Raw genomic sequence first — 23365 nt, 5'->3', positions numbered from 1 at the left:
GCACCCCAAGACTCCTTCTACTCCCTCTTTGTTTTAGACAAATATTGACTGTACTGCACTTGGCACAGCATCCAGTTCTCTGGGGATACTTTACAAATACAGGTGATACCAGGGTTCTTGTACAGCTGGAGAAATTAAAATATATTTCCAGTATTCCCACCGCCTTTTAGTGAAGATCAAGCATCACATCAGCTCAATTTCCCAGACATTCTCCACTGGGGTGCAATTTTTCAGGCTCTGTGTTATTTTACTTTATTTGCAAATAAATTGATGCTATACATCTCCCAACAAAGACACACAGCAACTTCGCATTTCATCATATATTTTATGCCTTCAGCTTAACTAATTAACTTCGCTTACACCAAGAAAATGTAAATACCATCTTTTAACTTCACCGGTATCTTTAATGTATTTTTGTTAGAAAATAATAGCACAACGGGTGATTAAGCCGACTTTGGATGGTTTGGATGATTTTTTTTCCAAGCATGCATGGCGTTGATGCCTGCAAGACAGTATAACGAGCCCAGGAAATGATTTGTTAGCTTCTGTGGCACTTGTACGGTTTTGGCAAGGAAAAGGAATACCTCTTTTCATAATGTATTCATTTTTGCAATACGCTGTGAGTACAGGAAAACTTCATACGGTCAGTCAGTGGATTAAATAAACAGCAGCAGCTGTAGCCATGTAATGGAAAAAGCCAGGCACCAGGGCTGTTTGCACTGCTGTATTACATAAACATGACTGGTGCCGGTTAACGCCCTCCCGCTGGGCGCTTCATGCTGCATCATATGCATGTCATGTTGTGTTAGGCTGGACACCAACAGCAGCAAGGGAGTCGGAAAGCGGCAGCGCTGGCTGCACAGGGAAGGCTACAGCTGTGGCCGTACCAGCTCCTCCTGACCTCATCTACTAGGGAACCCCAAGAAGAGAGGCCTAAAAATTATAACAAGCTGTAATAAGAAAAGCAGCTTATTTTAGCTTTCTGAATATGCTTAGGCCTCACCTGAGTACCTTATAACTGTGCTTCTATAATTTATTACTTGCTACTCCTATTGCTCTACCAGGCACAATACTGAGACTGTGAATTATTTTTTTTTTACATGAAGCACCTCATGTCACAGTTTCAACGCAACTAAGAGGTTTAGAGTGGTGAGACCCTGGCACAGGTTGCCCAGAGAAGCTGTGGCTGCCCCCTCCCTGGCAATGTTCAAGGCCAGGTTGGATGGGGCTTGGAGCAACCTGGTCTAGTGGAAGATGTTCCTGCTCGTTGCAGGGGGGGCTGGACTAGATGACCTTTAAAGGTCCCTTCCAACTCAAACTGTTCTATGACTGGATGCAAAAGCAAGCCAGCCCAGAGCAGCTTCTCTGCAATGACTGTATGAGTGCTGTTTCTTTGGCCACCAGAGTACAGCTGGACTGAAGGCTGCCCGCAGCCACCCAGCGCAGAGCAGGTGGCCCAGGTCAGCTGCCACCCTGCAGTAATGTCTTCATGAAGCTGGACACTAAACCCCACTTCCAAAAGCAGCCTAAACACTGAGGGTGCAAATCACCACAGAAATCAAATAAGTTGCAATCTTCTGAGTGCTATCCTAATTTTGGAAGGATGGCTGCACCTCTGATGTTGGCTTGTACAGGGGTGAGTTTGGCCTCTTGTCTTGCTCTTTGCTCTGTAAAACGTTCAGTGAGCTCAAGGGCATCAGAAACGAATCAACACGTTTTTAATAACTTACATGTTTCGGAGATTTCAGCCTCTGAAGCACATATGGCTTTGGGCACCACTGATAAATCCCCGTTAGGAATGACCACCACTTCTCACAGGACAGGAGGCATGTTAACAAACCCATGAGTAATAATCCATTAACTGAGCAGCGTTGTAAAACCGCATGGAGCAACACATGATGCCAGGATGCAGTTTCACTGCACTTTGCGATTTTTTGGATCTGAAAGTACTAGTTGTCCATACCTAATAACTGCTTTCCTTTCTCCTCTGCTTTGAACTCATCACTTGTAGCTGATACCTAGCTGTATTAATAAGTGACAATTGCCTTCAGCAAAGATCCAGGTAATTGCCTCTCTGGTATAATATACCATGCTTTCCACAAAAGCATTAAAATACCTGTAGCACAGAGATTTCTGTTGTGATACAGGTTTCGTCTGACACTACGCATCCCTTACCGATCATTGGAGACTCTATAAAACTCCAGGAATTAGTCTGAGGGATGTAGGACTGCAGGACCCCCGCAGCTCGGCCGGCTTCATTCACTCCACCGAAGACATAGATCTTCCCACCGCAAACGGTTGCAGCGGCTGAATGGACGGCCTTTGGCAGAGGAGCGATGGTCTCCCACTGGTTGGTGATAGTATCGTACCTAGGACGACAGCAACTGGAGTGAGCTGAGATGATGCAACACCGGGTGAACAGTAAAGAGAGGACAGACAGGCAGAGGAAGCAGGTTGGGATATAACAGAAAGGCAGCCTGACAAGGAGAAGAAAAGCAGAGGTGAAAATGTATTTTTTAACATCCTACAAATTCAGCCACTTGGTAAACAGTGTAACTAATGCTTTTTCTAAGCTCTTAAAACATTAAGTAAAGCCCAGAGAAAACTGGTTCTATTTTCTGTATATGCCTCTCAAATCTCATTATAGTCCAAGCTAAAGAAACTCAGGACATCTTTGTTGAGATGTCTTCCACTAATTAATTTCATTTAATGAGTATACAATGAGATTATTCTTGCAAATCAGTGCAGTGATATCCAATAGCAACCGCAGGCAGGCAACTGTTAATATACTTCAGTTGTTCAGCTTGTGGAATAGATCTCACCTGCAACATAATACAACACGATAGCTCTTTTTACTCCAGTTAACTGACCAGCGACGCACACTTTGTGCAAGAATAAGTTGCTTCCATTTAATTTTCATTGTACAAATCAAACTACTGTGCTTCATTGCAGGATGCTGCAAACGTTAATGCTGGAATAAGATTTCACCATTGCATCCATATTTGACATGAAGCAAACACAAAAGAGTATGCATGAAAGTGCTAAATTAGTTTAAGGTCATCAGTATCTGATTTAATTAAGCCATTGATCATAAGGGATGTGCAGTTAATAATCCATGGATGAAGATTCATTTTAGACAATGTCACAAGTACAGACGTCAATTTTTTAAAAGATTTTTTTAAAGATAATGTAGTAGGGATCTAAATAGCTGCTCTAAAATGAGTCTTGGATACAGTGGAAAATAATGTGATTTTTAGGCTTCTATATTTCCACATAATAGTATATTCAGTCAAATAGGAGTTTCTGGCGTAGCGATTATTCAGAATTGTTGACTGCAAGAACAGAAGCCCTCATTACCCATTCAAGGCTTTTGCTCTTAATATTAGTGATATGCAATATGCAAACATGAAATGAATCCATGGCCATGAACCCATCCGTAAAAATGATTTAGCAACAGGGGGATTCTCCCTTCACAACATGTCCCTCAAATTCTCACTGCCCAAACCTGGGGAAGGAAACAGGAGACCTGGTTACCCAGGACATTGAGAAGGCTGAAGTACTCAAAGAATTTTTTTGCCTCGGTTTTCACCGGTAAGTGCTCCAGCCACACCCCCCGAATCGCAGAAGGCAAAGGCAGGGGCTGGCAGAACCACCCACTGCAGGAGAAGATCAGGTTTGAGACCATCTAAGGAACCTGAAGGTGCAGAAGTCCATGGGGCCTGATGAGATGCATCCGTGGGTGAGAGGGTAGATGTAAAGTAGACATTAGGAAGAAATTCTTTACTGTGAGGGTGGTGAGACACTGGCACAGGTTGCCCAGAGAAGCTGTGGCTGCCCCCTCCCTGGCAGTGTTCAAGGCCAGGTTGGATGGGGCTTTAAGTGACCAGGTCTAGTGGAAGGTGTCCCTCCCATGGCAGGGGGGGTTGGAACTAGATGGTCTTTGAGGTCCCTTCCAACCCAAACCATTCTGTGATTCATTCTATGAAAATAAAAGGGAGAAATTATATAAATGGAAGAAACAGCACAAAATAATGTGCTTAATGAAAATGCATTAATGAGTTTCCAAGTAATATAACTGAAAGTAATTAACACTCTCATAAAACTGAAGCAAAAGCAAGAGGGAGGCAACCTTTAACTAAAAAAAAAAAATTAGGAAAGTCTCTTCTAATGAGCATGGAGAATGCCTTGTACCATGCCCTAAATTAGTTATTGAGAAATTAAATTCATCTACAACAAGTGATCAAAGGGGAGAAATATAACAAGATTAAACAACATGGTGCTGGGAGCATTTAAGGCAACACACCTACACTGGGCTGATTCTTAACATTTGGTCCCAAACCCGAGCCTGCAGATGCATTTTGACTGCACAAGCAACTCCTCCAGGTAAGGCACCATATGCTGCATCTCCTGCATTTGCCCACAGCACTCAAGGCAGCACTCACATCCATCCTAGCAGATATGCAAAAATCGTGCATAATATAAACAGTTCCATACATCACCTTTGGGTTACACTTTGCTAACTCACCTACTGCAGTAATTTGGGGCTTGGTAATTTAATTTTTGATGTCTTATTAAAAGCTGGTTAAGAAATTGTTTATAATTGGTTAGCAACCAGGAAAAGCAATAGAGCGGAGAACTGACCTAATGTTCCTTTCTAGTTCCTTGGCTTCTAAGATATAAATTATACCTGTCACCTGATATAGATTGTCTCACACCATCCATTCTAACTTAGCACCAGAAACATTTGTGGCCAGTCGAAGTGGTCTGAGCCATGCTGCCTTCCCGGGCGCTGGCAGAAGTACCTGGCAGACCACTGTTCCCAAGACAGATACGTTCCTGCCAACGACTTTCTGATCATCCTAATAGGTTTTTGGGAAGGAGGGGTTATACACTTCACATACGCTGGGGGCTGGATGTGGTTGGCGACCACATCTATAGGAATACTGGAGAAAAGTTCAAATTACAAAAACAATCATCCTTTTTCTGGATGACTTTCACTACTGGGACCTCAAGTCCCCTAGACCCTATTTTTCACCCACTTTCTCTGCTCTCCATTTATGCCCTACGACAACAGAACTGATTTTTCTTTCTCCGATCCTCCTTCATCTGTCACCAGGAAACCAAAAATGACCAGTTTCACTTCATCTGCTGAAAGTCAAAGGCTGCAAATCTACTGGATATAGGTGCAAGTGGGGCAGCTTAAAAAAACCCCACTCTTGTCTTAAGGGTAATTTGGTTTAAAAAATCAGTGAACCATAAAGCAAGTCCTTGTCCACCTAGCACAGGAATGTAACGTGGGTTTTACATCTGTCACTCAGTGAAGCAATCCACTTAAATGCCTAACTTACCCCTGGGGCTGAAGAAGAGGAGTTGGTGCCTTCATGGCTTCCTGATATCTGTCCATTAAGTCCCTCCATTCCCCAGGAATTCATTCCTCTGGTTCATTCCCTCTTTGCAAAACTGTAGACCTGATTTCTAGTCTGTTTTGCTTCAGCTCCCACCCCCCAGAAAGTAAGGGGTTTTTTTTTGCTATTGGATTATAAAGCTGTCTGCTATCAAATCTCTCACGTATGGACATACAGAAAATAATAAAGTCACCTCTTCATCTTCCATGGGATAAACTAAGTGGTCTAAGCTCCTTAAGTCTCTGCAAGGCAGGTTTCCATCATTTTGGTCTATCCCAAGTCAGCTCTTACTGTGTTCACACAAGGATTTGTACCAGATTAACTAAATTGGTTTAAAAATGAATAAATTTCAATCTTTGTAACCCTCCAGGACAGGAAATAATGACACCTGCTTTACCTCTCTGCCCTAGGGCTTTCCATCTGCTGAGTCATCTCTGGCGTTGCCATCACTCCACCGCCACTAGTGCTGGTGGGGCTCCTCAGCTGCCTGTAGCTCCGGCTCTGCTCAGGGGCCAGCAGGGAGGGAACTGATTTAAAGAATCATCACTTTGATCTCTTTCCATTAGTCAAACTTTGCATTCGATTCCCCTATTTGAAGCCATTGATGGAGACTTAATGGGAGCTGGCTTCAAGCCAAGCAAGGGTTTTTCTTCTTCCTCCTCCACTGCTCCCTCCAGTCCCAGGGTGTCCATGCTTGTCCTTGGCTATCAGCGTACCAAGCCCATCCAATTTTTTGAACTTGAAACTTGAAGGACATCTCCTTTCACATGACTGACTCCTGGTTTTGCAGTCCACGCTACAGACTCATGCGTGCTTTGACATGGATGCCCTTGCATGCCTTCCTCTGTCCCCAGAGCAGTCCCTGCCTGCAACCCTGTGGTCCATGGCCCTGCTGTGCTCTGGACATCAGGCTTTCCACGAGTGCAGGATTTCTGTGTCCCTGCCTGTCACTTCACATGCACCGAGCACCATCATCTCACCCGACCCTTGTGCGTCACTATCCTCTGGTTTATGTATTATTTATATACCCATGATACAGCAAATTATCTGAAACCAGCAGAAAATAGAGCCCAGGCTTGAAGAGAGCACACGCAGCAATAACCTTGTTGGTCCCACAATTCTCCACTCTTACCATTCCATCTGGGGGGGCCTGATCTTCCTCTTGCTTCACCCATTTTGTTCAATGCTTCCTTTCTTGCTCTTTCCCTACCACCCCAGTAAAAACGGCAGAAACCCCTTCATTTCAAGCTGTGCCATTTGCTTCTCTGTCTTCTTGACTTTTGATCTCTTCAGTACCTGAAAACAGCTGGGTTTTTTTTTTCCTGTCTCTTAATTTCTCTCCTAGGTTAAATAGCCATATAAGTATCTTCATTTATTTACATTTTAAAATCCTTTCATCACAGTCAGTTGCTTACAGACATGCACCCTCCAGTTTCTTATACATTATTTAATTCTGTTTGCAACAAAGCTGCTATTTAAAATAAAGCTGTATAGTGCCATATTGATCTGCTCTTCAGATGATTCACATGTTGTTAAAAATCGCATTAATGGATTAATATTTTTTGCCTTTTAATTTTCTTCTGACTGTTCTGAGGACTTAAGAAAGTACCCTTGGACAAGGCTATTTATTTAATTTTCTTAAGACATCACAGAATCGTTTAGGTTGGAAAAGACCTTTAAGATTATCGAGCCCAACTGTTAATCTCGCACTGCCAAGCCCACCTCTAAACCATGTCCCTAAGCACCACATCTACATGGCTTTTAAACACCTCCAAGGATGGTGACTCCACCACTTCCCTGGGCAGCCTGTTGCAGTGCTTGACAACCCTTTCAGTAAAGAAATTTTTCCTAATAACCTCCCCTGGCACAACTTGAGGCCATTTCTTCTCATCCTGTCACTTGTTACTTGGGAGAAGAGACCGACCCCCACCTCAGTACAGCCTCCCCTCAGGTAGTTGCAGAGAGTGATAAGGTCTCCCCTCAGCCTCCTCTTCTCCACACTAAACACCCCCAGGTCCCTCAGCCGCTCCTCACAGACCTGTTCTCCAGACCCTTCCCCAGCTTCGTTGCCCTTCTCTGGACACGCTCCAGCACCTCAATGTCTTTCTTGCAGTGAGGGGCCCAAAACTGCACCCAGCATTTGAGGTGCGGCCTCACCAATACCAAGTACAGGGGCACGATCAGCTCCCTGCTCCTGCTGGCCACACCATTGCTGATACAGGCCAGGATGCTGTTGGCCTTCTTGGCCACCTGGGCACAGTGCTGGCTTATGTTCAGCTGGTTGTCAACCAGCACCCCCAGGGTCCTCTTCTGCCGGGCACCTTTCCAGCCACTCATCCCCCAGCCTGTAGCGCTGCGTGGGGTTGTTGTGACCCAAGTGCAGGACCCGGCACTTGGCCTTGTTAAACCTCATAGCATTGGCCTCGGGCCATCAATCCAGCCTGTCCAGGTCCCTCTGCAGAGTCTTCCTGCCCTCGAGCAGATCAACACTCCCACCCAATTTAGTGTCATCTGCAAACTGACTGAGGGTGCACTTAATCCCCTTGTCCAGACCATTGACAAAGACACTAACCAGAACTGGCCCCAATACTGAGCCCTGGGGAACACCACTTGTGACTGGCCGCCAACTGGATTGAAATCCATTCACCACAACACCCTGTGCTTGGCTGTCCAGCCAGTCTTTTATCCAGTGAAGAGTATGCCCATCCAAGCCATGAGCAGCGAGTTTCTTCTGGAGAATGCTGGGGGAAACGGTGTCAAAGGCTTTACTGAAGTCTAGGTAGACAACACCCACAGCCTTTCCCTCATCCCCTAAGTGGGTCAGCTTGTCATAGAAGGAGATCAGGTTTCTCAAGCAGGACTTGCCTTTCATAAAGCTGTGCTGACTGGGTCTCATCATCCAGTTGTCCTGTACGTGCTGTGAGATGGCACCCAAGATGATCTGCTCCATAACCTTCCCTGGCACCGAGGTCAGGCTGACAGGCCTGTAGTTCCCCAGATCCTCCTACCAGCCCTTCTTCTAGATGGGTGTTACATTTGCTAACTTCCAGTCAACTGGGACCTCCCTGGTTAGCCAGGACTGCTCATAAATTATTCCAAGCGGCTTGGTGAGCACTTCTGTCAGCTCCCTCAGTACCCTGGGGTGGATCCCATCCAACCCCATAGACTTGCGTGTGCCTGAGTGATGTAGCAGGTCATGAACCATTTCCTCTTGGATTATGAGGGCTTCATTCTGTGCCCTGTCCCTATCTTGCAGCTCAAGGGCTGGGTACCCAGAAAACAACTGGTCTTACTATTAAAGACTGAGGCAAAGAAGGGATTAAGTGCCTCAGCCTTTTCCTCATCCCTTGTCACTGCGTTTCCCCCATATCCAATAAAGGATGGAGATTCTCCTTAGCCCCCCTTTTGTTGCTAATGTATTTATAGAAACATTTTTTTATTGTCTTTTACGGCAGTAGCCAGATTAAGTTCTAGTTGGGCTTTGGCCTTTCTAATTTTCTCCCTGCAAAACCTCACAACATCCTTGTAGTCCTCCTGAGTGGCCTGTCCCTTCTTCCAAAGGACGTAAACTCTCCTTTTTTTCCTGAGTTCCAGCCAAAGCTCTCTGTTCAGCCAGGCCAGTCTTCTTCCCCAATGGCTCATCTTTTGGCATACAAGGACAGCCTGCTTCTGTGCCTTTAGGGTTTCCTTCTTGAAGCATGCCCAGCCTTCTTGGACTCCGTGGCCCTTCAGGGCTGCCTCCCAAGGGACTCTGTCAATCAGTCTCCTAAACAGGCCAAAGTCTGCCCTCCAGAAGTCCAAGGTGGCAGTTCTGCTGAACCACCCCCCTACTTCTCCGAGAATCAAAAACTCTATAATTTTGTGATCGCTATGCCCAAGACAGCCTCAAACCATCACAATAGGTCCAGTGGGCTGTCTTCCCTAGTTATCTTCCTCACACTCCAGGAATCTCCTGGACTCTTTCCTCCCTGCTGTGTTGTATTTCCAGCGGACATCTGGTAAGATGAAGTGCCAATGAGAACAAGGGCTAGCGATTGTGAGACTTCTCCCAGCTGCTTATAGAATATTTCATCTGCCCCTTCATCCTGGTTGGGTGGTCTATCACAGACTCCCACCATGGTATCTGCCTTGTTGGCCTTCCACCTGATTGTTACCAATAAGCACTCAACCCTGTCATCACCATCATTAAGCTCTAGACAGTAGAAACTCTCCCTAACATGCAGGGTTACCCCACCACCTCTCCCTTCTTGCCTGTCCCCTCTGAAGAGTTTACAGCCATCCATTGCAGCACTCCAGTTGTACGAGTCACCCCACCATGTTTCCCTGATGGCAACTATATCATAGTTTTCCTGCTGCAAATGGCTTCCAGCTCCTCCAGTTTGTTGCCCCTGCTGTGTGCATTGGTGTAGATGTACTTCAGTTGGGCTATTGATCCCACCACCTTTTTGGGGGCAGAAGCCCTAATTCCTACATGACGATGTCTTAATAAAATAGCAGGTTCTGAAGCAGTTTCTAAAGCTTATTCTCTACATATTGAATTTTTTAGACTGTCTTTCAAGTACACACTGTCAACCAAAGTAATCTCCCAGTTTTAAACAACCCTATTGTAAAAGTGCTGTCAGGTCAAGGAGATTCATCTTCTTCTGTCCTTCAAACAGATAATAGCCACAAAGCACCCACATTTCCACACTTTTAGTCACATATATTGTCTTGTCAGCATACGCAGTCTTCTCAGCTCTTAAATTGCATATATTACAGGGCCCATCCATTATCTAAAAACCTAGTTCGTGGATCCACTTCATTTCGCTGCCTCCCAACTCAACTCATATCTCAGAAGAAGACAGAAAGTGTAATACCCTCTCGCCTAACACCTAATGACTCGCTCCCTGTCACACAGAAACTTGCCAGAGGGGCTTGATTGAGAACTGCAGCTGTGCTGTTATTTCCCTAAACACTCATTCCAAAAACATAACTCTCCCTGAACATATACCCATGTACAGCAAAAAAATGGACTTATAACTCATCCCCTCTGGCACATGCATATTGTTTTAAGATGAGTAACAAATGACTCCTACTCGTCTGTTTGTGATAGTCCTGTAATATTATCCATCGAGCTGGAATTTTTACTGCCTCTTTACAGACAAATGGCAGATAAAGGGTAAAAAATCTCAGCCCTATTGAAGCCGATGGGAAAACACCCAATGATTTAAATGGCACTGGAATTTCTGGTTGAGGCTGCACCCTTCAGCATCACTGACACAACCAAAAGCATGGAGAGAGGAGCAGAGGAGCTGATGCCATAAATCATTAGGAGTCTGGTGGTCCCTACTTGCTTTAATGCTTTCTAATGGTGCAGCAGATATATTAGGCACAGTCAGCATGTATAGCTAAGATGGGCTGACATTTGGTTTTAAAAACCAAAACACAGTAAAAACATCTTTGTAAGATTTTAACCATTCAGGATGAAATATTAGAAGAAATTCAGGAAAAACAGGTGGAGAACAAGGAGGAAACTGGGAGAAAAATATTATTTTCTTCATCTTCAAAGACCCGCTGTGGTGAGACACCCTGTAGTCTCCATGCTCTGTGGCTGCTAACTGGTGAGGTCAGGGCAGGTCACTTTGGACTGGAGATGTGCCCTCCACCACACCATGCATCAAAACCTGGCCAAAACTGGACATGATCACGCTTGAGCTAACTGAGCAAGCAGAAAGGAAAACGTGGTTGGGAAAGATAAGCCACGTGTGCAAGAGGGGAGGTGGTAAGTGGCCCAGTGAGGGAGGGTGTCCAGTACTTTGTGCTTCACACTGCCTGCACAGCCCAGGACAGGATTGCGCATCAGGCCTGGATAAGCCTCTGTGCCTCATCTGGGTGGATAACAGGGCTATAATCTCACATGTCTCCTTTGAGGTGAAAAACTAACCAAAACCCAAGAGCACATGACTCTGAAATTCAACACCGAGGGGAACAATGTAAACAATGTAATTTTTGGCATCATCTGACCTGAAGCATAGGATCATGTCACCTTATTACACCTTATTATTTTAATATAGTGCTTTTGTAAGACCTCCTGGAATGACTGAGAGGTTTCCCCACTCCTGAGAGATGTATCTCAGCGTCCCATCCAAAGCAACACAATATTTGAAGAAGGATGTGCAGCCCACACAGAAATATGGTGGGAGGATGGTTGCTTGTAGCTCTTGAGGGGTCGGGGGGGAAAGAAATAGAAGGCAGAGTCAAGAAGTGGGCATTAACTGCACATAAGACAGCAGACAATTAAGTAAAGTGACCTGACTTTGTATTTTAATGTGTTTTTTTTTTTTTTTTTAAAGTTGCAACCCAAATTCAGAAAGCCTCATTGCTTGCAAAAGTGGGTAGGGTGATTTAAATTCCTGAGCGCTCATACAGATTAGCTGCCTGGTCCAAATGGGAAATGCTTTTGTCTGAAAAGGCCTGACTTTGCTCAGCACAGCTATGAGGGTCAGCTTTTTCTCGCCTGCATTTCAAACAGCAGACCCTGAAACATCCTTTCCAAATCACATAGCTTCAGCCATGCCATGCTTTGCTTCTGTCATTTTAATACAAAGAATAAAAAGGAAACATCCCCAAACTTCTCTCATTTCTTGGCATAACCCTAAGGAGGCCATGATGCACTTTTTCCATGGCTTTGTCTCACAAGTCACTTTATAGACAATAGCAGATTAATTATAACCACGGGTTTAGCAAATCCCCATGACAAGACATCCTTATTGTGCTTGAGACAGCGTGTGCTGAAATGATAGGGAGGAAATCTGCTCCTTTCCCACATACAAGTCTCTTGGTGGGCTTGTTAGAACTGAAAACCAGCACGGCTGCTCTCACTGAGCCACGCAGGGTACGCCGAGGGCCTGAGCGTGACTTTGCAGGCTGCAATGTCGTTTGTGGCAAGGGGGTGGGTGCCTGAGATGAGAAGGAAGGAGAGGGGGTGACTTTGCCTGATTTGGGGCTCATTCAACTGACCAACATTTTGGATGCTTTGTTAAAGAGAGATCACGAGAATCAGAGCAGAGACAGAAATGAGACCCTGGGATAAATGAAAAGACAATTTAATCAACGACATCTATCAAGACACCTATCTGCAACAGCATTATTTCCATGTTCATCTTTATCGAGAGATGGAATGAAACATTGCATCTCTTTCCTGGGCTCTCTTCTTCCCACGTTCACAAAAACATTTCTGCTAGTTAAAATTTACTGACTTAAATTACAGGACAAATACCCTCAGAAATCAGAAACAAATCTGTATAAAACAGTGCGATTTCCTCCAAAGGGAGTCCCAAGGGCAGTGCCCACCTTAAGCTCAGGGTTAAGGAGGGGAGCAACACTCACATGTTACATCCATTGCTACGATTTATCATTCATTCTTTGCTGTCTGTGTTCTCCTGACCTGCTGAGAGCATCATCACCAACATCAGTTCTTCAGCCCGTGCCCAGGCTGGGAGAGAAGGCTCCCTGCACACCTTGTCTCACAGCACACGTCCTTCCCAGGGTCTATTTTGTCACATCCTGGTCTCCTAGGTAAAGTAGTGCCAAATTTGTGAAGACAGAGGAACACAAAACTAGGGCCATATGTGGTGACCACCCAGAGCCGGATGGGATCTCCCTGGCCATGCATATAGACAACTGGTCTGTCCTATGCACTGAACTAGGCAGAAACCCTTTGGGGAGAAAAACCCCAGTCATCACACAATTGAATTTGTATCCAAAAGCACATCTGCAGAAGGACACTTTATTTTTGGCATTTCCTAATTTCTTGTGTGTTTGACTTTGAAACATTAATAAACTTTTAATACAGGTTTTGGGATGCAGTATTTACAGTATCAACATAAATGAAAAAATAAACACTCCCTGCATAAATGGAAAATAAATGCTGCAGCACCAAAATCCAGAAATAATAGATTGAAAGCATCTTTAATCCTAATCTTTTGAAAAATGTTCTTTCTCTTTATTTATTTTTTTTTTAATCTTTCTTAACGACCTATCCCTTTTTGGCTCGCCTGTTAAGGCAACCTTTACTGTGAAATGCCTGCTTCAAAATGTTGCTGAAAAAGTATTCAAATTCTGCACTTGAAACTGACATGAAGAAAAAAACCTCCTATTTTTGGTTGCCAGATTCACTAAGGAAAAACATTTCACAAAAATGTATCATTAATCTATTGTCACAATGCATTTTCAGAGTGTTTGGGCAAGGCTAGGGCTGTATTGATCTTTTTGGAATGGAATATTCTTGTATACTGCATTTCTATTTTTTAATGGAAACACTGATATGCATGTAAAATTTATGGGTTTATTGAATGTTATGGTTGACATAAAATTAGTTGGTTTTGGAAGTCTACTTTGTGAAATGTTTCTTTTGCGCTTTTGTTCCTTCCTTTTCTTTTAAGTTCCATATACGAAAAGGAAAATTTTTATATCTAGAGCCTTCTTGAAAAGAGAAATTTCCATTCACTCCCATCTCTATTCAGCCCCTCTCGGCCAGGAATTCAAAAGTGTTTCCATTTATTGGTTGTTTTTCTCGGAGCTTGGCAGGTCCCAGCCACCGGCCAAGACCACCAAAGGGAGGATCTTCCTTCCTGCCAGGTCAAGGCTGAGGTGCTTTACCAGGAGAGCACATGTGAGAAACATACTTTGCTGCTGCTTTTTTTTTTTTTTTTTAAGAAAGGATTATTGTGGTCTGTAAAGCCTTTCATCAGTACTAAATTCAAAGGGAGTTTATTAGTTCATTGTATAATCTGTGTAAAGTGTCCAAAGAAGCTTAATTCCTCTCTTCGCTCCCCCGAGCAAACTAGCAAACACACTGGCAGCTTTCGTCTTTGGTTTTGAAACAATGCTTTCCACTGAAGCTTTAAAAAGAAATCTAATCCTGCATAGTTTCCTCCTTTCTTAGCTGTTACAAAAGCTTATTTTAACACATACAGCCCATTTGATGTGTCCTTTAAAAGGGAAATGGTCCTTTAGCATAGCATGAAGAAAAAGCTCCAGCAAACAGCACGGTTTTGGGTTTGTTTTTTTTTTTTTTTTTTTACCTTTCCACATGGTCAACGTTGCCTGCCACACCGACCCCTCCAATGGTATAAATTTTCCCATCGTACACCAGACTGTTATGTCGACACCTTGGGACTGTCATGCGGGACACGAGGTTCCAGTTATCGAGCAAGGACATGTAACACCAGACATCAGCGAGCGTGACACCCGACTCCATGCCGCCTGGCACCGCCGTGCGGGTGAGGGAAAGAAAAGGGGAGAATTACGTGAGATCCTGGAACGGCAGCAGCTTTGCACACAGCAATCAAAGCCAGTTACAAAGTAGAAACTCTTCAAATGACATTTGAGTAATTAAAATAAATCACCCTCAATATTGAGCATCTGTTCTGATGATGCATATCTGTGTCATTTATTCATGTGCCCCAAAGGCTGTTTTGTTTTTTTTTTTTTAATAAGATGACATGAAGAAATCAAGATGTCAGACTATGAGGGACACGTACATAAGGGGATAGACCCTTTTCAGTGTTCATCAATAACTTCAGGCTATTAAAGTACTGCAGCACTTCCAAGAAGGTGTCAGGAGGCAGAGCCTATCTTGGCTTGTGAGACACAGGCCAGTCTGAAATCTAAAATGCTTAATACAGTGATGGATTGAAGCAATACATACATGGGCTGAATAAAGTCAGTGCTTGCACTGTAGGCTTAATGTCTAATTTTCAGGGACAAATTTCTTATTTATTTTCATTTGCTGATAAAGGAAAGAACCATCTGTACCACTCCTGTAAAACAGTTCAAGATGCTCCAGTGAAATATTTATATTGGTCATTTTTTAACCTCTGACTGAAGCTTTCAAGGTAGCCACTTAGTGGGTGTCTTACTATTCCCATTTTGAAGCACAAAGAGGTGAAACGATTTATGTGAGACCACACCAGGTGTCAGTGGTCATGCCAGGAAAAGAAACTAGACTCAGTTCTGTGGTTTAATGAGAAAGTCAGGCATCCTCCTTGGTATTTTGCTCTCCAGACTTATGCTATGCAGTGTAAGGTCTAGTACTTGGAGCTTGCAGGGGTTCATTCCCAGTTCTGTTGGTTCCCTTTCCCTTTTTCCTGGATCTTGTAAGTTTAGGCAAAGTAAAATATCAACTGACACTCGGCTAGGTTTCCAGCCATGAGAGACTTCCAGCTCGCCTGTTGTAGCCACCGAATACCATCAGGTCACTCACCCAGATTCAAGGAAAAGGCCTGAAACAATCTTTGAATTTACGATTCAGCAGCTTCTGTTAGCAGGTATGGCACAGCCTAAAATGGCCCTACATATTGGAAAGTACCTCAGCTAAGAATAACTAAAAGTCAACATCTCACAAAAGCTTCCATAGAAGGCTTTTGCTCCAGAGGCAAAACGAGCATGGGCAAAAAACTGTCAAGAATTAATTTCCAATCAATCCTTAGGGCCTGCGGTATTAATGGAATTTAATACCACAGGCAGCAATTTACCATGGAAAATGCAGTGAGGGAACTTGGCAAGGGAAAGTCAACAGCTGTAACCCCTTACTGGTACTGCCTGGTGCATCTGCGCTCCCAACTACATCCTCGGATCACAGACATCTGCACTTCCCTGCCCAGGCTCCTCTTTTTATCATCAAACCTCCACTCAGCTGCCATCACAGCATCCTTGCATTGCCTGGTGGGAATTGCTTTTCCCCCTCCAGCCAAGCAGAGGTACCACCAGACTGCAAAAAACCAGACACCGTGATGCTACGGGCGTAGTGTAGACAGCTACTTTGGGAGTTAAAGCCTTTTAAGGAGCGTGGTCTCAGTTTCATCAAAACCAAGAAGATTATAGGGCTAGTGACTACTGTCAAAAGAGAGGTCTCAACAACAAGTACAAAACATAAATGCTCCTGTAAGCAAATACCGTAAGTGTAGGTCACATATTCAGCAGTTCAGCCTATCTGTCTCAAATTCCATAACCCACCATTTAGACTCAACTACAGCCAGTATTTTAAATTGTGTTTCTATGGCAGTGAAACCTCTTTGCATGCTTGATGGTTGTCAGACCTATTTTCTTCACATTGCAACTGCAAAATATTGCTGTTGACTGCTTTGAGAGAACGTTAATGCTGCAGAGAAATGGAGAGTGATAAAAGCAGGGAAATCCGTCTCTCCCAACCTCCCTCCCACTCCTCTTTTTTTTTTTTTTTTTTTTTCCCAGGAGCAGCTGGATAAAACTCTGTCATGTCCTTCTTTGTCTGTGTTGCCTGTGTTGTAAGGAGGCAACTTTTCTTCCAGTCCAGTAAGTCTGGGGGATGAATGGATTGAGAGCAGCCCTGTGGAAAGGACTGGGGAATACTGGTGGACAAAAAATTGGAAATGAGCCCAGAAAGCGAACCACATCCTGGGCTGCGTCAAAAGAAGCGTGGCCAGCAGGTCAAGGCAGGTGATTCTCCCCCTCTACTTCACCCTCATGAGACCCCACCTGGAGTACCGTGTTCAGCTGTGGGGTCCCCAGTGTAAGAAAGACATGGACCTGCTCAAGCAGGTCGAAAAGGGGCACAAAAGTGGTCAGAGGGCTGGAACATCTCTCCTATGAGGACAGGCTGAGAGAGTTGGAGTTGTTCAGCCTGGAGAAGAGAAGGCTCTGGGAAGACCTTACTGCGGCCTTTCTGTACTTAAAGGGGGTTTGTAAGAAAGACGGAGAGAGACTTTTTACTAGGCCTGTAGTGAAAGGACCAGAGGTAACAGTTAAAAGATTTAGACTGAGCACAAAGAAGACATTTATTACTATGAGGGTGGTGAGGCACTGGCACAGGTTGCCCAGAGAAGCTGTGGCTGCCCACTCCCCGGCAGTGTCCAAGGCAAGGTTGGATGGGGCTTGGAGCAACCTGGTGTAGTGGGAGATGTCCCTGCCCACGGCACAGGGGATGGAACTAGGTGATCTTTAAAGGTCCCTTTCAACCCAAACCATTCTGTGGTTCTACATTTCTATGAAATCTGCTGCTTACCTGAGAGATAGATGTTGTCCCCAGCGCTGACCACGCTGAAAAACTCTCGATCATAGAACGGCAGGCTGGCCAACGGGTACCACTTGTTGTTTTGAGGATTTAGGCAAGTGACCGCTGTTAAAGCACGTTGATTCATGCCAATCATCTGACGACCCCCAACTAAGACTATTACCTCGGCTACACCTAGGATTGAAGTAAGAAAATTAAATGATAAAAAAGTATCATCTCTCAACCAGGCAGGAGCCTATTAAAAAATACTCGTCAGTCAGGGTAATTTTAATGTACCATATATAAATCTGTTTTAGGCTGTGCAATCAAACTAAGAAGGGTGAGAAAAAAGGGAGTGTGTGTGTGTGGGGAGGTGGTGGGTGAGGAATGACACTATGAACATGCTTGGGAGAACTTGGGAGGGAACATGCCATCTGGGCAAAACTTGAAGGGAAAAGAAATAAAAAGGTAATTCCATGGGAAGATGTCCATTGACTTCAACAGTCCTTGAGTGAAACATGCGTGTAGCTAATACCTGTTTCACTGAAGAAAATGGGAAGTTTGTCAAGGATTGTGATAGCTTTGCAGCTTGGCCATTATCCAGAGAAAGTATATTTGGACTTTAACCTGAAGACCATGTTCTCACACTAAAAGCTAATGTCTGGAGGAGATTTAGGCTACGGTTATGGCTCTTCATCCTGATCTTCTCTCTGCATATACTCTGTTAACATACCTTTTTCTGGTGGGGTGGTTTTTTTAATTTTTGTGCTTTTCCCAGAGGAAGCAGGTTTAGATGTAGATGACATGCTCAAGCCATGGATCAGGGTCTTAGTGTGCTAGGAAACGTGACAGAGATGACTTCTGCCCTACTATAATTATTAACTGAGATTTATCTGTGCTTGAACAGCTCCCCCAAGCCCATAACACGCAGGGTCTACAGCAAGCCAAATTCTCTGTTTGTGTAAAAGACAAAACTTTTGCAATCCACATCTCAGAGTTTTTATTCCCACTTCACAGCCAGAGCTGTCATAGAAGCGTAGAATCACAGAACAGTTTCGGTTGGAAGGGACCTTAAAGAGCATCTAGTTCCAACCCCCTGCCATGGGCAGGGACACCTTCCACTAGACCTGGTCACTCAAAGCCCCATCCAGCCTGGCCTTGAACACTGCCAGGGAGGGGGCAGCCACAGCTGCTCTGGGCAACCTGCTCCAGTGTCTCACCAACCCTTGTAGTGAATAACTTCTTCCTGATATCTAACCTAAAGCTTCCCTCTTTCTGTATGAAACCATTACCCCACGTCCTATCACTACATTCTCCAATCAAGAGTCCCTCCCCACCTTTCCTGCAGCCCCCTTTCAGCACTGGAAGGCCACTCTAAGGTCTCCCAGGAGCCTTCTCTTCTCCAGGCTGAACAACCCCAACTCTCTCAGCCTGTCCTCACAGGGGAGATCAAATGTGATCTATCCAAGTGTTACTCCAGACATCCCCACAGTGATGTGTCACGGTTTAACTCTAGGACATTCTTTGTCTCCAGCCCCAAAAGTCAAGTGCTGGGGATAGTTCGCATTTTGCATTTAGCAGAAGTGTTAAAAATCTTTCTGCAGCAATTGTTAGTCCCAGTGCAATTTGTTGCCAGGACAAGTAGGCTCAGAAGCAGGACCATGTGGCCATGAGCTGGAAGGAACTGCCATTTCGGGAGCTGTGCTTGCGGCCGGACCCGTTGCTGCGAGGTGTTACGGTGCCCAGCCTAGAGACAAGTGTGCACGGGTGGCCGGGTCAGAAGTGCACAAGTGAGATTGCCAGCATGAGAGATTAGGAGCTGCAGTGGAGAGAAATGCGTCTTCAGAGTAATGGATTATCGTCATTCTTCATCAGCGTTTTCAAAAAATGTGTCATTCAAGCAAGGTTACTCTCTTAAAAGTTATTAAGTTAAAGTGCTGTACAGTTTTAAATAAATATTTCTCAGTAACAAGAGATCATTATTTTTGCACCATACCAGAAAATCTAATCACCTGTGCAAGACATAACTTGATTATAATCAATGACCTCGAGAGGGCATGTGACATGCTGCAGCAAGTTCACAAAGGGTGTTTAGAGATCCTTTGTGCCTACATGAATGCTGTTGATATGCAAAATAACATGATTCTATATAATTAGACTCTGACCTAAAAAACTATAATCACCCTCTCTTACCCTAAGAGAATCACTTTTCCCTCATCAACAAGCTTCTGGAAATGGATCATATTACACCTACAAATTTATATACATATAATAAGCACTTTTCAAAAATCCCTTCAAACATCACACCTTTAGTTGTCTTCAATGAAAGACTTTTTAAGGTAGATTGTTATTGAAAGTCCTCTACATTTCATCGTTCTGAAAGGTGCCTTGATGAGGCAGTCTCCAGAAGCTGCAAATGCCGTGGTTTGCTATGCCATCTCCGTGCCACATTAGCATTAGTGGCAGCGACAGAAAGTTTTGCCTGGCTTTGTGATTGTACTTACGGGAGGCAGAAGTACAGGCAGCGTGTTGAAACAATTCACCTGTTTCATCTGACTCCTTCTTGGATGCAGTTTTCCTATATGGTATTTGCACCACTCTGTTCAGCAAATATTTAGGGTATTTCTCACATCACCATGATACGGGCTTTGCTGGCAAGTTCGGCACTTGTTTTTTTTTTGCATGTATTTTTAAAAAAAGTAAAATGCATGCATTCCTCAGGTAAGAAACTTTTTGAAGAGACATGGTTCTCCGTAGCTGCTAGGTTTTTAAAAGGTAATATATCATGTGTGATCCATTTGTCTTGGAGGCCGCAAACAGCCTGAACTGTATTGTAAGACTCACCATATGAAAATAATGTATTTATACAGAGCTGTGAAAGTAAAGGTGTTTTATGAATATTAGTCAGATCCTCCTCACAAGAGGCTGAATGGCAAAGAAGCAAATTATTCACCTATTTTCGCAGCTAGAGAAACTGCGGCACAGAGGGCAAGCGGCTCACTTTCAGGACAATGGGGGAATGTCACGTTCACCACCAAAGATAGTAACTCCCAAAAATTAGGCTCCTTTTAGATCTTGTTGCAGTAGCATACATCTAAACACCCACGTCTGACCATTGGGAGAGGCTCCTAAATGCTGGAGCAAAGTAGAAATGGAAAATCGAGCTTGAAATATCATCAGGCTCTTAGAAGGAGCTAAGGGAAGGACCTGAGGTCTGTGCCCCACCCCAGGGCGAGTCCTGGCCACGTCCAGGAATGGTCAGACCAGGGAACTAGTGTTGTTGAAAGAAGTTTTGCTTTACCTGCAGAGAGCCTGGGCCGGGTCCTGGGCGTCTGCATCTCTTGTCGGGCGTGTGGCAGCATGTGATAACGTTTGGCTTCGTTCACTAGGTCCCGGCAAGCCTCTGAAGACTTTATCAACTCCTCGTTGTCAACAACATTTAGCAGATAGCTGGGATGGATGAAGGGGAGGCGCACCACTGCCAGCAACTCCGCAGCATACTGTGAGGGGGCAAAAAACAATAGCACGCTGCAGCCTTCATGCCAGAGCTCAGCCACTTGGCATCTCCGCCTCCTTCCCTGCAGACCATCTCGTTACCCAGCCTGGAAAGATGTTTGTCATGGATGCTGCATACAAGCCCTGCCTAGTGATCGTGTGGGACAGAGACAACGCAGCCCTCAGTGCTCACCAACCCAGGCTGCTTTTGGTCCCAGGAGACTGAAAATAATCTTCAAAAGGTGGCAACTCTTGTTATATAGCACTGTATGGAGGGACTTTTGAAATGAAAACTCATTCTGAACTCAGGCTGAATGCAACATCTTGTGCAGTGGAGACATACAGTAACCTTTGGAATCTTCTGAATTAACCTTGAAATGTGAGTGTATGTGAGTGTGGTTGTTGCACTGCAAAAAAAACCCCCAAACAAGTATTTTCTGGCACTGTAAATGTTAAACAAAAGCCTATAAATAGGGTGGATTTCAATAACTGCTATGGCAGAGACTGAATAATATCAGCCAATTTGCTAAAAATCTTTTAATTAATAGGGTTTATGTGCTGGTGAAACAAATAATGTAGCTCTATATTTTGGGAAAGTCAGACTCCAGAGGGTGCTATACAAATACTGACAGTAAGTTTCATCTTCTAAATAAATACATTAAACCTCGGAGGGTAAAGAACACCCAAGCAAATGAAGCTGTCTGTCACTGAACATGGCTTAAAGCAGAACAAAACCCCAAGAGAGAAAACTGCAATTGAAAAACCAAGAGTCCATCCCCAGATTGTTCTTTTTATATATAATTGGTTATATCACAACACAGAACAACAGTACAGTGAAAAGCAGAGTAATAGGAAAGCATGGTTCTCGAGAAGAAACGCACACAAACAGGATTCAAACTAAGGCTGCGCAGCAAGAAAAGATAATCATCTGTTGTAATAAATATTCATATAGCGACAGCATCCAAAGATCCCAACTGGGATTGAGGCCAGGATGCAAATAAATATTCCTGAGGTCCGTGTGACTGGTCCTGAGAAATGCTGGGCGCCAGCAGCATCTGCTGCCCTGCAGATGCCTCTGGTCTTCCAGAAGCTACTTGGCTCTCGCTTTCTTTTTCAGCAGCGAGCCTGTTCCTGCAGCACATGAGAGCCAAGTCACAGCAGGAGCAGGGATGGGAATCAGGCGGGGGCACAGCGAGATGGGAGGGCAGGGATGTGGCCTGAGCCAGATAATGGGCTGGACAGGCAGGTGAGGATGCAGTAACACCTGGGAATGCTTCCAGGGCTTCCCCTTTTCCCACCCAAACCGAAGAAGCAGGCTTCATCTGAGAGGAAAACAGGATTTCTCCTCCCAACAGCAATTCACACTGCTGTCCTGCCAAAGAGCCACATCAGCCTGTTATAAGCCCAGTCAAAGCGAGGATGTGATTACCCATGGGGAGCTGAACCCCACATGGCAGCAGGAAGATGACCACAATCTCTGGCTGACTCCTAGCCCCCTGCTCACCAGCCTTCTCTGACAGCGGGGCCAGCAATTTTAGGTACAGCCCAAAGAGTTCAGGTCTGGCCACCCTGCAGTTGTTTGCAGATGAAAAAGAGAAGTAATGCAAAAGGCACAGAAAAATGACAGTGCTCATCTTCTGGAAAAAATCCCATGTGAGTGGTGAGTCCATGGCTCCTTGTTATTACCTCTGGTGTGGCCCGGGGTCGAGTAGGGCTTGAGATCACTTCATCAGCCTCCAAACCAGAAAAGAAGACACTTCTCTCTTTTCCCTTGCTGAAATCCATTTCTAAGACACTTTCTAGGAGGTAAAACGGCTGCTCCCCTTCCCTGGAGTCACAAATGTCAGGCACTTGGCTGCAGATATCTTAATGTCATTAAACGGTACCTTGTAGGAGAGGGAGCAGTGGACATATGGCAGTGGGTGGCAAAGCTCTGATTTCAGGAAGTGCTTTTTTTAAGAAGGTTGGAGGCGTTTAACCTTACATGGGAGCCAAGACGAAATGTGGCATCAGGACATGGGAATAATGCGGATAGCGGGTATACAGGGCCGAGTCAGACAACCCCCACAGGGGAGGTTAATCCCCACTACAGCCTGCTCAGGAAGCAGCACGAGTCGCTAAAGGGCAGTTTAAATAAAGTTGTAAAATATATATATATATGTATAGCAGAACCAGCACCTTCCCTTGGTGTGGTGGGACACACCAGAGCTGCCCCTGATGTTCCCGAGGCAGGTCTGTGCTGGAAGCAGCTGTAACACGAAGCAATGCAGAACACAGGCACAAAGAGTTGTGCCACTAAACTGGGACACGGGGTTCAACAGGCACCACGATGTCCCGTAGTAGAGTGTGAATCAGCACTGGGAAGAGAGCTCCTCTCCGGCAGGGATAGACAATTCCCACAGGCCCAGCAGAGTGACTGCCTCCATCTCCCACCTTTCCCAGAATAAATGGG

General features: G+C 44.7%; 1 protein-coding gene across 2 annotated transcripts in view; it reads right to left on the bottom strand.

Moving 5' to 3' along the window:
- KLHL29 (kelch like family member 29) overlaps nucleotides 1-23365 on the bottom strand; it is a 253368-nt gene that overhangs the window by 18173 nt on the left and 211830 nt on the right. For both annotated transcript variants that reach the window (XM_086461618.1, XM_086461619.1), the window contains 4 exons: nucleotides 20720-20918; nucleotides 17431-17613; nucleotides 14471-14651; nucleotides 2176-2369 (listed from right to left, as the gene is read on the bottom strand). In XM_086461618.1, coding sequence (XP_086317744.1) covers nucleotides 2176-2369; nucleotides 14471-14651; nucleotides 17431-17613; nucleotides 20720-20918 — 757 coding nt within the window. The remainder of the gene's footprint in view (nucleotides 1-2175; nucleotides 2370-14470; nucleotides 14652-17430; nucleotides 17614-20719; nucleotides 20919-23365) is intronic.

This window comes from Leptosomus discolor, chromosome 2 (genome assembly GCF_034619465.1).
Source record: "Leptosomus discolor isolate bLepDis1 chromosome 2, bLepDis1.hap2, whole genome shotgun sequence".
NCBI classification, from domain to species: Eukaryota; Metazoa; Chordata; class Aves; order Leptosomiformes; family Leptosomidae; genus Leptosomus; species Leptosomus discolor.
The sequence above is the reverse complement of the archived record's forward strand: the minus strand, read 5'-3'. Positions and strand labels throughout refer to the sequence as shown.